At 37.9% G+C, this 13,343-nt stretch overlaps 1 protein-coding gene across 1 annotated transcript; it reads left to right on the plus strand.

The window, feature by feature from the left end:
• Positions 1–4,132: 4,132 nt before the first annotated feature.
• Positions 4,133–6,280, plus strand: LOC132846178 (uncharacterized). Its single transcript, XM_060870781.1, has 2 exons — positions 4,133–4,233; positions 4,656–6,280. The coding sequence occupies exon 2, from the start codon at positions 4,670–4,672 to the stop codon at positions 6,137–6,139; it is 1,470 nt and encodes a 489-aa protein (XP_060726764.1). The 5' UTR covers positions 4,133–4,233; positions 4,656–4,669; the 3' UTR covers positions 6,140–6,280.
• Positions 6,281–13,343: the final 7,063 nt, after the last annotated feature.

Consider the following 13,343-nt stretch of genomic DNA (forward strand, 5'->3'; position numbering starts at 1 on the left):
TACAACTTTTCTAAGATCTTAGAGATTAAGTGAAAGTGAAAGTGAGAGGAGATAAGCAGGTCTCACAGCAGATTTTCTGTAGTTTAGGAGGCTTTTTTCCATGCTACTTGAACTAGTACCAATTTAGTTTGATTCCATTTGTTCTAATTTCCTAGCAGTTTGTTTATAGTGTGTGTGTGTGTGTGTGTGTGATCATTCTACCAGGGTATCCTTTTTTCTCTAATTATTTTTCTTCTAAATGGCACTACATTATTTACTGTAGGCTGTAGTTAAAATTGACTAAGTAATCAGTTGCCTGATCGAGTTCTCTGGGGTTGGACAGTGATCGGATCATAGATGATAATTCTGGGTGACTATTTATGAATCTTTCTGCAGTTGCAGATATAAATGTATGTTTATCACGATACCATGGCAAAGCACATAGCACATGTGTCTAAGACACAGTTTAAATGAGAGAAGATAATGATCTGGAATAGTTTCAGACTGTGGAAATATGACTTTCTATATTTTATATATTCAATTTGTATGTTAGAATGAGATCCAGAGTGTGACCTCCGTTATGAGTGAAAAGTATTACATGCTAATTAATCCCTACTGAATCTATGATTGACACAAAAGATGTTCTCAGCTGATTTTTTTAACTGTTGCAATGCGTTGTTGTTATATTAATGTATAGATGTTAATCTTAGCCAGATTAAGATTATTTTGACATGCTACACTATAATATTAGTGGAACTGTCAGTGAATTTAAGATGATGGTTGAGTGTTTATGTATTTATGATCACCAGGGGAATAACGTAATATCTATAATGTTTACCAGAAGGATTGTAATATGCTTTATGTTTAATCTGCAACAAAATGTCTCCTGTTTTAAATCACACAGAGTCAGATTAGCCTGCTTGTCTGCTCCCTGGCCCTGGCTCTGAATTGTCACCGATTAACTAGGCCTTTTCTTATGTGCTATGCTGCAAGGAATAAGAGTCTTGCCCTCAAAACTGCTTTAATGATCAATGAAGCCTTCACTGGACACACGCAAATGCCTAATATAATTCTCATGTGACTTTGTGAAAAAAAAAGAGATAAACACACACGTTTGAATTAATTTTGTGCAAAATTAATTGATATGTGATATATGATTATAAGTACATTGTATATTATAAAAATAAATGAATAAAAAAATATTCTATTTATTTTATGGCCGATTCTGCATAACATTTTTGTAAGAGACCGGGTTGATCTGCCTGATGATCCGAAACGGCCCCACGTACCTGGGGCTCAGTTTGCGACAGGGCAGGCGGAGACGGATGTCGCGGGTCGAGAGCCAGACCCACTGACCGGGTTGGTATTCAGGGTGTGCCCTGCGGTGTTTGTCGGCCTGGCTCTTTTGTTTCCGTACGGCCCGCTGTAATTGGCGATGTGCCACGCTCCACGTTTCCTCGCTCCGGCGGAACCAGTCGTCAACGGTCGGAGGGCGTGCCGGACCACGGGAATAGGGGAGGCTGAAAGCCCAGGACGCACACGTGACAATGCATCAGCTTTAGCGTTTTTGCTTCCTGGACGGTAGGTCATGGAGAACTGAAAGTGCGTGAAGAACATAGCCCATCGTGCCTGACAGGGGTTCATGCGCTTGGCGGCACGGAGATATTCCAGGTTTCTGTGGTCGGTCAGGACTGTGAACGGGTGACGCACGCCCTCCAGCCAGTGCCTCCACTCCTCAAATGCTGCTTTCATGGCTAACAGCTCACAGTCCCCCATGTCGTAGTTGCGCTCCGTGGGAGATAACTTGCGGGAGAAGTATGCGCACAGGTTTTATTGGCCGGCCCCTGGCGTTGAGACAGGATGGCTCTGACTCCTGTGTTGGAGGCATCCACCTCCACTATAAATGGGCGGTTCGGATCGGGGTGGTGAAGGATGGGCGCCGAGGTGAAGCTCTCCTTCAGGTGTTGGAATGCCGTCTGCGCCTCCGATGACCAGGTGAGATGGGCTGGGGCTTTCTTGGTCATGGACGTGAGCAGTGCTGCGATAGTGCTGAATCCGTGGATGAAGCGACGGTAAAAGTTTGCGAACCCCAGGAAGCATTGCAGTTCCTTGATGGTCTGTGGTTGCGGCCATTGTAGTACCGCCCTCACGTGCTGGATGTGCTCTTTCAGGTTTTCAGAGTAGATAAGGATGTCGTCGATATAGACGATCACCCAACGGTCTAGCATGTCACGGAACACGTCGTTGATGAACGACTGAAACACTGCCGGACTGTTAGAAAGGCCGAATGGCATGACTAAATATTCATAGTGGCCAGACTGGTTCGAGAAGGTGGTTTTCCATTCGTCTCCTGCTCTAATGCGGATGAGTTTGTAGGCGCTACGGACAGGATGGGGCAGTCACAGGCACGGTATGGTGGCAGTTTGGTTGCTTTGGCTTTGCTGAACGCTTCTGCGAGGTCCTGGTACTCACTTGGGAGTCCGGGTAGGTGGTGGCCGTGGTGTTAAGCTGAAGTGGCTTCTCCGTGGGCCGGTGGTGCATGCGCTGCCCCAGCTTGAAATTCATAGCTCAGGCCAGGAGATGACTGGGTTGTGGAGCTTGAGCCATGGTAGCCCTAGGATGAGGGCGTGTTGGGGAGAGTGGATGATGTGGAAGCAGATGTGCTTGTGATGATGGGCCCCTACTTGTAGGCTGAGGTCCCTTGTCATACGCGTGATGCGTCCGACTCCGAGCGGCCGGCCGTCTGTCGCCTCAAAGGCCACAGGGTAAGCACAATGGGTTACCGGTACATCATGGGTCTGCACCTTAGACATAAAGTTCCCGGCTGCGCCCGAGTTGATGAGCGCGGCCAGGCTAATTTTCGTTCCTCGCACCTCGAGGTGTACATTAATCTGATCACAGTTCTGTGATTGAGAAGGGAAGAGGTCTCGACTCACCGGAGTGTTACGCTTGTTAGGTGGTCTGACGGGACAAGCCGACAGCCTGTGGCTGGATTCCCCGCAGTACAAGCAGAGGCGCCGGCGGAATCGCCTTTCTCGTTCCTCGGACGTGAGGTGCGTGAAATCGATTTGCATGGGCTTGTGGCTCTCGGATTGAACGGCGCGTGCGGGATTTCATCGGGAACGCATCAGGTTGTCTATTTGAATGGAGAGGTCCATAAACTCGGCCAGGTTCTTCCCCTTGTCCTGGCAGGCGAGCTACGCTTGCAGATCCGGGATCAAGCCCTTCCGGTAGAGCAGCTTCAGAGGCCGTTCCTCCCAGCCTGCCTCCGCGGTGAGGGTGCGGAATGCCAGTGCGATCACCCTGCGAGATTGTCAGTAGATGCTCCTCCTCGTTGTCTCCGGTGGCAGAGTGATCGAAGACCACGCGGATTTGTGCGAGGAAGCACTCGAAGGTCGGGAAGGCGGCTCCGTCTTCTCTCCACGTCATGGTGGCCCAATCCAGCGCCTTGCCGGTGAGGAGCGTGCACACAAAGGCGACTTGGCTTGCCTCAGTTGGGTATATAGCGGGCTGTTGTGCCACGAAGAGAGAGCACTGCATAAGAAATCCCTTACACCTCCCGGGATCCCCGTTGAACTTCTCCAGGAAGGCGAGTTGAGGGCTGAAGTCTTCTGTAACGAAGAATCATAAGGCTGGTGATCCATTTGCAGCTTTTAATAACGACAAACTCATAGTCATATAGGCAAGGTCAGGGCAGGTAAGCACAATGTCAGAGAGCAGGCAGAAATCGGAAACGGTAAGACAGGCAGAAGGTCAGGGCAGGCAGCAAACAATCAAATAACGAGAACACAGAAACAGAAACAGAAACCAGAACAGAGGAAACACAGGAATTGCTCAGAATGATTGCCGGAACAGATCAAGACTTTGCACTGGTGTCAAGTTCACGTTCAGTCTTTATAGGAAGTGGATGATGAGGAACAGGTGGCGGTGCAATCAGTGTCAGTGGTGGATTCTGGGAGGTGTAGTCCGGGAGAGCTTTAGTATTCTGGAGACGCTTCTCGGTGTTGGTGTTCGGTGGGCGTGGACGGTGCGCAGACCATGACAATTAGCTTTTATTAGTTTAAATTCATTAGCTAATAGTTTATAATAGGCTAATACACTTATTGTTTACATTTATATTAAAATGATAACACTCTCCCATTTATCCAATAGTTACCACACCTGTTGTGTTTTTCTTATGTAAAATATTCCAGACAAATTATCTTACCAACTGGATTCATCGGATTTATTTCCGCCACCAGTTGCGTGTGCAAGGTAAGTTCCCAGTAAGGGACTCTATATAAAAAAGTTTATTTTATTTATTTATAGTACAGTACAGTACAGTACAGTATTGTGTAGTACAGTACAGTATAGTATATTTATTTTGGGATTGACAAACAAAATATCTTTTAGTCAGATTTACATACATCCTTACTAATATATACTATGCTTACATACATATTTATCTATAAGTTTGAAATGTTTATTTAGTATATGTTAAACTTTATTGAGAACATAAAGAATAGAGAAATTCATAAAAGGACATTCTCAAAACTCCTTCATAAATTTACGACCTGGTATAAATATAACAATTGTGTTGTTCTGGAATAATTCAAATTTGATTCTTAATATAAACCAAAATATACTATAGAGAGAAATGTTACAAAATAAAATGAATTTATTTGTGTATTTTATAGTTCAACCATTAATCATGACATCAAAACAAAAAGCAAGCCTGCGTTTTGTCACCTGGAACACAAATGGTATAAAATACCCACCTGAAAAGTTTGTTAATGTAAGGAATATTCTAAGACGTCTTAATGCTGATGTTGCCTTTATACAAGAGACACATGTTGGGACACAATGTGTCAAAATCCTACAAAATGTTCCAGGCTGGAGATCCTACTTCACTGTGCACAGCTCCTGCAGCAAAGGCGTCGCTATACTGATAAAAAACAGCGTGCCATTTGACTACATATGCTGTGATGAGGATTGTTGTGGAGGTTACATTGTGCTATTCTGTCATCTGTATGGTGAACTGTACACTCTTGTCAACGTGTACAATCATAACGCAGACAGAATTGTCTTGGGTAGACTGAAAGAGTATTTGATGGAAACAGCTGAGGGTGTGTTAGTGGTTGGAGGGGATTTCAACACAGTTTTAAATCCCAGCATAGATCGGAAACCTTCATCTACACGACATTCACCGTTAGAACCTATTTTACAAGACTTTACTAAATCACTGAAGATCATAGACGTCTGGTCACAAAAACATAGTGATACTGAGACTGAGAACAGATTTACAAGGAAACAGGTTGAGAGTTCTTCCAGATTAGACATGTTTTTACTGCATGAGGACCAAAAGCAAAGGTTGAATGAAATTGAAGTGAAAATTGAAAGCCTTTCTGATCATTATCCTCTTGTCTTAGAACTCCACTGTCAGATGCAATTCGAAAGGAAACTCCCAAAGATTGTAACAAGCTTAGAGAAATTTGAATACAATTCTGACAGGAGAGCAGGGAAGATTAGTGGAGCAGAAATACTGAGTGCTATAAAGTCCTTACCTGAGGAACACAGACAAGGTAATTGGCATTCACTGACTGAGACCTTAAAGCCAGAATACAATGATATGTTAAAAAGTCACAAGGTACCTGAAAACTTTAAACATGAACAAGGCAGCCATGAGTTCACAAAGAAATATCTGATATTTTCAGAGGTTTTGGCTAAGCGCCTCAATGCATTCCTTTCAGTAGAGACAAAATGTAATATCTGCCTTATCATTGTGATCTTTAAGAGCAGAAAACAGAAAATCAGGTGGTCTTTCCTGAATTCAAGATTTCAAGAGCTAAAAAATGATAAACCAAAACAGGCCCCATTTGTCCCACCAGCAGATTTCAGCATTCTAGATTCCCTTCTTCCTAAAACCAAGAGCACTTCTGGAGATCTCAGAGATTTGCAGCCTGGCTGTCCACTAACCAGTGCTGTCCTTTATCTGGCTCTGGACCAGCTGAATCTGATGGTCAGTGATGAGGCTATGAAAACCATAGTTTGTTATCACAAACAGACTCTGATCATACATGCACAGCAGAACAAACAGGAGCAAATTGGTAAGATAGTAGAAGAATTCAAGAAAGATTCAAATGTTAGACTGGATGTCCAATACCATCAATACAAACTCTAGGGTGAGTCAGAGTTACAATTAGTAGTAAACTAATTACATGACATTTAAATATCATGATCATTTTGAAATACTTTTAAATAAAAACAAATAAACCTACTTTGATACTAAATATTTAAGGAAATATTAAGGAGCTTTTTAACAGCAGTAGAATAAAATGACAGTTTGTGCAGTCTTTTTTCACAGAAGATGGCAAACCAATTTGACAGAGTTAAAAAAAATAAAAGATTGAATGCTGACATAAAATCTAAATTGCTTCAGTTTTAGAACTTCATCGGAAGACAAAACTGATCGCAACGGCCATTAATTGGCTGACTAAAAGACTACAGATATTACCCTAGGATTACAGAAAACTTTTAGTCAAATAAGTCAAAGTTAGTCTCAGACAAACAAATCGTGGCCAAAATATAGTATATAAATGCATTAGGTTTTAGTTTAGTGATGTGTGCACACTTATACAACCAGTTTATTGTACATTTATTCATTTTTAGCTTTTTCCCCTGAAATGATTCTTATTGTTTTTCACTTTAATGTATTACTTGTAATTTCACTATAAAGTTATAAAAGGTTCTGACAGGATTTATCTGGGATTAAATTCTTTTTTTAAATCACAAAAACATGTTAACAGGGTTGTTTAGACATTTTATATCCATATAACATTGTAAGTTGTTACGTTAAAACAAGTTGTTACGTATAAATGCATGTTAATGAATAAGTGCAATTATTAATATTCTTTTAACCTATAAAAATCTTAGGGTTACATTTCTATGTCCAAGCTAAAAAATAATACTTGTTGTGTTTATTTCTTATGTATTTCTTAATGATGTTCAATCATGAATGCTATAATGATTTTATGGTCTTTCTTTGTTTGTATTTTATTTATTTATTTTTTGTTTTATTGAGTAAACATATTTACTCTATTTAACAGAACTGCACACTGAAAACAAACTAATTAAATCTCTAATTTAAAAGATATAGAAAATCTTTCAATATACATTTTGATGTAAGTAAAATGTGGGGGGCACGGTGGCTTAGTGGTTTGCATGTTCTCCCCGTGCCTCGGGGGTTTCCTCCGGGTATACCGGTTTCCTCCCCAGTCCAAAGACATGCATGGTAGGTTGATTGGCATCTCTATATTGTCCGTAGTGTGTGATTGCGTAATTGCACTCCATCCAGGGTGTATCCTGCCTTGATGCCCGATGACGCCTGAGATGTTTCTTCAACATGACTCCTGCTTTTGACTTTATTATAAATCTTAGAAGAAAAGAGACCACCAGACAGAATATAAATAAATTCAGAAAATTATAAAGAGGTTGCAGACTTACATTCACGTTATTTTCTTTAAAACATAAAAAGAAAATTTAACAAGATATCTGTTCTATTTCACATTGTTGTCCAGTTATGTAAAGTAGTTAGTTTTATAAATATCTAATCGTTAACATCATGTTTTAACTTTTGTGGTAAATTCAAATGCATTTATGTTTATTGTGTTTGAGAAATTGAAAATGAAAAACCTCTTTTGTATGTCATTTCTTTCTTGAGGGTGTGTTGTTAGCAAAATAAATTTCATTAAGAAGTTCCCTTTATCCTTTTAAATTAAAAGTCATTATGAAATCTTGTCACATCTTGTTGTGTATTAATGTGTTACTTCCATCCCAGCTTTAAACAGACTTTCAGCTGCAAGGTATTGACAACTCTGAATTCAGTTCAGATAACAGTGGACATTGTCAAAAATTAGTTTTACAGAAATAAGTGTATCCCTTTAGGTAAATAGAAATATAGAAATAGAACTAGAAGTTCAGAAAGTTTCTAAACATTACTTTCTTACCTTCTCCTAGTTCTGAAGCAAATTAAAGGGAATCTTGTCTTTGACACACTCAGAACAACAGATACTTGTGATATGATGGTTGTAAAGTACCCTAAAATTAAAAGACCTATAAAACAAACTATAAATGCATGTTAATGAATAAGTGCAATTATTAATATTCTTTTCTGCCAGGAGACATTTGTAATTCTTTCACATTTTGGAAAAAGTGCCTTATCATATTTCTTACCCCTTTATATCTTTCTCAATATGACCTTTGACAACCTTTGACACAGACACAGGAAATCTAGTGGTCTTTCATTGAGACAATACAGCAATAAGCATTAGAATTTCAAATAATGAAAAAAAGGTTTTCGATGATATTACAGTATATGCAATTAATAAATGATGGTCATTCACACAGAAATATTTTTACTTTAGCAAGAATTGTTTTTATTTAAATGTTAAAGTTGTACACCCAATCTGAAACTCAATATCACTAAGAAAAACACCACAGTTCTTCATGAAGCATTAACCAAAAACAAGAAAAAAATGTAAATCAAAGAACAACATTAATCTTATTAGAAAAGAATAAATTACATAACAATGGAAAAACTCTCTGACTCCATTTAATGTTGACTTACACTAGTGAATCCCCAGAAATTCTCCTAAAGCCATTCCAATAGCTCTAGTCTCAGAAGGCTACCAAATAAGGGTAGTGAATGATCCTATGTTGTCCACTCATATATAGACATTGAGTGCAGCACAGTGGAATTTTACTAAAGACTAATAGACTTAATGCCAATATTCTAGTAGTAACACAATCACTTAAGAATTTGATCCAATTGTTTTTTGTTTTTTTAATGACCATAAGACCAAAAAGCCATGAGAACATAATCACTTCCAAACCTTTAAGCGGACAAATATACCTCTAACTTTATATAGCAATTGAATTAATGTAAAAAACATTGAACGATGGATTTTTCTCATTAGGAATGATTTTTTTTTGTTTTTAGTAAATTTAGTAGTGTCAAGAAAACATTTGGTCTTGGTGAGGTGTTAAGTGGAGTGCTACACCAAGACAACAAATGCAAACACTGGTGCTGCTTCATTCTTTGATCCAAATTTGGCTCCTAAATTGTCTGCCTGGTTTTACATGTTCCTCTGTACACTATACAGTACTTTATATATAGAATAGATTTGTTAAGTTGTGGCTGTTTCTACTCTTTCATTTTGTGGAACACCAAAAGTGTCACATTTCACCATAAATCAATGATGTTTTACTTTGTCTACAGCATATACACAGTAAATTACACTAACATTTTACAATGGTGTTAAAATGCTTTATCTTTTAGTGTTTTGTAATTACTTTGACTTTGAATTAAATGTGCTGATTGATTTTTCTACAGCTGGAGTTTTCTACCCTGTTCTTTTAAACTGTTGTTAGATTCCTGTCATCTTAATTTTAGCTCCTATCATTTTTTATAGATTTATAACAGATTTTTGGAGCTATTTGAACTCATATGCTGCATCTTATCTTTCTTACATTTTTAATGTAGGTTTAATTATGAAAATGATCAAGTTCCCAACCAGAGAATCTGTATAATAACCTTTTTATTTAGTGAAATAGAAGAGTTTTGAGTCCATCTGAGTGCAAATTGTCATTATAGCAAAAACAGGGACATACCAGATACTCAGAAACTCAGGAATATTTCTAACCTTTTCTCTCAAGTTGTAATGAAATCCCTTGTGTTAAAAAATATGTTCAGCTGTAATTTATTTTTTTCCCTATATTTTAATTAGGCATTAAATAATTGTGACTTTGTATGATAATGGTACTACCTTTATTTAGGTGTGATGTATTTTCCTTGACAGTTACACAATAGCAAGAACAGTGGCATGCTTTTACATTTCCTGTAAATAGTATGACTCATTTGATTTTTGATTTTTTTAGTATGACTCATTTGATCAGCTGAGTGTACACGGTAAGTTCCTAACAGGGGAATCTATATAATCATATTTAGAAGAATGTTTTTATTATAAATTAAAAAACACATACACATTGTTGAGTTGTGGCTGTTTTTTTCACTCCACCACCTTCTAAGACATTAGTTTTCAATTTATTTAACACCAAAAGTGTCAAATTTCACCATGTGTCAATTTGTTTCCAGCATAAAACAGTGTGTCTACAGTTTTTACACAGTAAATTACAGTAACATTTTACAATGGCATTTTATATACTGTATTTTTCATTGTTTCAGATATATTATATCTTATAATAGATAGATTATAACAGATATACTATCTCATATATTTTAAGTATATGCAAATTGTCATCAAAGCAAAAATAAAAAGAACATATCAAATAGTAACTCACAAATATCTAATGAATATTTCTAACATTCTACTTTTCCCTCAAGTTGTTGCTGATATAAGTTCTAAAATCCTTTGTGTTAAACTGATAAAATTTTGTCAAGCTTCCTTTCCATTTATCTTACATTTTTAAGTAGACGCTAAAGAATTATAACTTTGTATACTAATTATCACCACTTTATCACCCAGTTTTGCACCTACTTGATTTGTTTTAATTTGACATTTTAAATTATACATTAATGTTAATGAATTATGGTCTGTTCGTTCTGAACTATACCCAAAGTGTAGTAATTAACCAGCTACAAAAACGTGTATCGAGTGATTAACCAGCTACAAACACACTGGTGTTGCTGCATTCTTTGATCCAAATTTAGCTCTCAAAGTGGCTGCCTGTTTTTTTAAGGTAATGCTTATAGAGAAAAGAGATGCCAGTAGATTACACGTTCTACTGTACGCTAAGGGTGTGTTTACATGAGCTGAATAATTGAGTCCAAACTTGGGACCAGAATATAATATACTTATAAACTATGGATTGAATATTCAAGTCCAAATGTCCCTTTTGTGCAAGTAGGTTAGAATGATGAGCACTGATGCCTTTTTCTTCTTTTTCAATTTGTGTGTAAAGTTCATATTTTGTTTTTGCTTTGAAAGTCACTTGAATTCCAGGAAGTAAAAATGCAGTCAAATTTTTCTATACCACTCTAACTCATTATTCCATTTGAGCTTCACATTTTTCTTGATAAAATAGACTTTTCATGGACAGTATTTTTTTACTTTCCTAGACTTATACCATTAAAATAACTCATTGGATTTTTGAGACTATAATCTCCATGCTTTAGCTCCAATGGAAATCCTATGAAACTCAACTAGCTGGGATCTACCTGTAGACTTTACTGAAACCTTATTTCATAACTTCTTATACACTATGTATTTCTTCATTTCTTTCATTTGTGCCACCATCTGACTTCTGAGCAGTGATGAGAAGTTCAATCATTTACAATGGAATCACAAGAAGAATCAAGTCTCCGTTTTGTCTCCTGGAACACAAGCGGTATTAAAGATACCCCTAGGTCACCACAAAAGTTCTCAAAATTGTTGAGCAGCCTTAGCAACCTTCAGACTGATGTTGCCTTTATACAAGAGACACATGCTGGGAGAGATTGTTACCAAATCTTGGAACACGTTCCAGGCTGGAGATCCTACTTCACTGTGCACAGCTCTCGCAGCAAAGGAGTCGCTATACTGATAAAAGACAGTGTACCATTTGAGTACATATGTCATGATGAGGATTATAGTGGAGGTTACATTGTGCTCTTCTGTAAAATGTATTTTGAACTGTACACACTGGTTAATGTGTTTAATCATAAAGCAGACAGGAATGTCTTGGGTAGACTGAAAGAGTATTTGATGGGAACAACTGAGGGTGTGCTAGTGGTTGGAGGTGATTTCAACACAGTTTTACCACCCTGCTTTGATCAGAGATCTTCAGAGCCTCAAGTACGGATTTTAGATTTTACAGTTTCTCTCAATCTCAGAGATACCTGGACATACAAACACCCTACTGATCAGCATTTTTCTGAATGTCAGAATGACAGCCAGTCCAGGATAAACACGTTTTTCCTGGCAGAGCGCAAAATGGGACGGGTGGCTAATATTTACATAGTGCCCAATATAGCTGAACTACAGGATATTTCCAATCCTCTTGTACTAGAACTGACAGTTCAGTGCAGAACTGAAAAAGCCAAGTGAGTATCATTAACTAAATAATCTCTCAATTGTTGCCATAGAGCTGTCTAGGCCTTTTACATACATAACTGACAGAACGTCAGAAAACTTTAGTTGGGCAGAAATACTGTGTCATTAAGTCTTAGACTGACTTAATCACTCACATGTGAAATACTATAAAATGCATGACTTTCAACAGTCTTAGATATTAAAAAATGAATACAATACACTGATTAAGAACAAAGATGTAGGAGACATCTGCACCTTTAATGTTAAGCATTTGATATTCTCACAGATTTTAGAAAAACATTTCAGTGAGTGCATTTCCCCTTCTTTCAAAGGAAAGATAGAGACAAATCTTAATCCATTTTTTACTGGGACAGTTGAGACAGGCCCACAGAAAGCTCAAGGAAAAATGGAAAAAACAAAAAAACATGGAAAAAACAAAACTTATCCCTTCTACTCTCCCACCAGAGATCAGCATTCTAGAAAAACCAAACTCAGACTGTTGGAGCCTGGGTGTCCACTCATCAACACTATCTGTAATCTGTCTCTGCTTCAGCTAGAAGCCTTAGTTTTAGTTCATTTCTGTAAGGCCACTGTTTGTTATCAGAGGCAGGTTGTGCACATAGATACAATCACTGATTTTGTGAATGAACATTTAAGAGAAGATTATGAATACGGAAAGGAATATAAGGTCAGTGCTTTGAAGATGTGACTCATGAGGATGTTGGGAAGCTCATTTGGCCAATCATTACTTGTAATCAGCACTGGGGACAATAAACATAATCTCTACATTCATCCAGACTCTATAATTGTTTTTTCTTTACTGTACTTTTAATCAGCTTGACTAAGTTATGTGGTGTTGGAGTCATGAGGATTCATATTTGGCAGCATATTTTTTACACCACAGATCCAAATATAAATTATGAATTCATTAAATGGGGCAGATTTCAATTTGAGAGTAAACAGCAAAACAAACAAATTCAAAGACAATGAGCAGAAAATGTGGTCAGAAAACAGGCAGAGTTCCAGTACTGATCAGTCAAGATAGCAAACAAATCCAAAAAAAAACAAACCAGACTGCAGCAAAACAGGAAAAACAGAACAAGAATACAATGAAAGGCTTGGTATGCAATTAATTGACAATATTTTGCATGGCTGTTAGCAGTAGTATAGTATAAATTGGATAAATTGTCGCATATTTTGGGGGACATACAGCTTGGTAGGTTGGCACTCCATGGGCATGGGTTCATTGGCTTAAGCACGCTGAATTTCTTCCATGATGTTCCATTGGATGAGTGC

This window comes from Tachysurus vachellii, chromosome 5 (genome assembly GCF_030014155.1).
Source record: "Tachysurus vachellii isolate PV-2020 chromosome 5, HZAU_Pvac_v1, whole genome shotgun sequence".
NCBI lineage: Eukaryota > Metazoa > Chordata > Actinopteri > Siluriformes > Bagridae > Tachysurus > Tachysurus vachellii.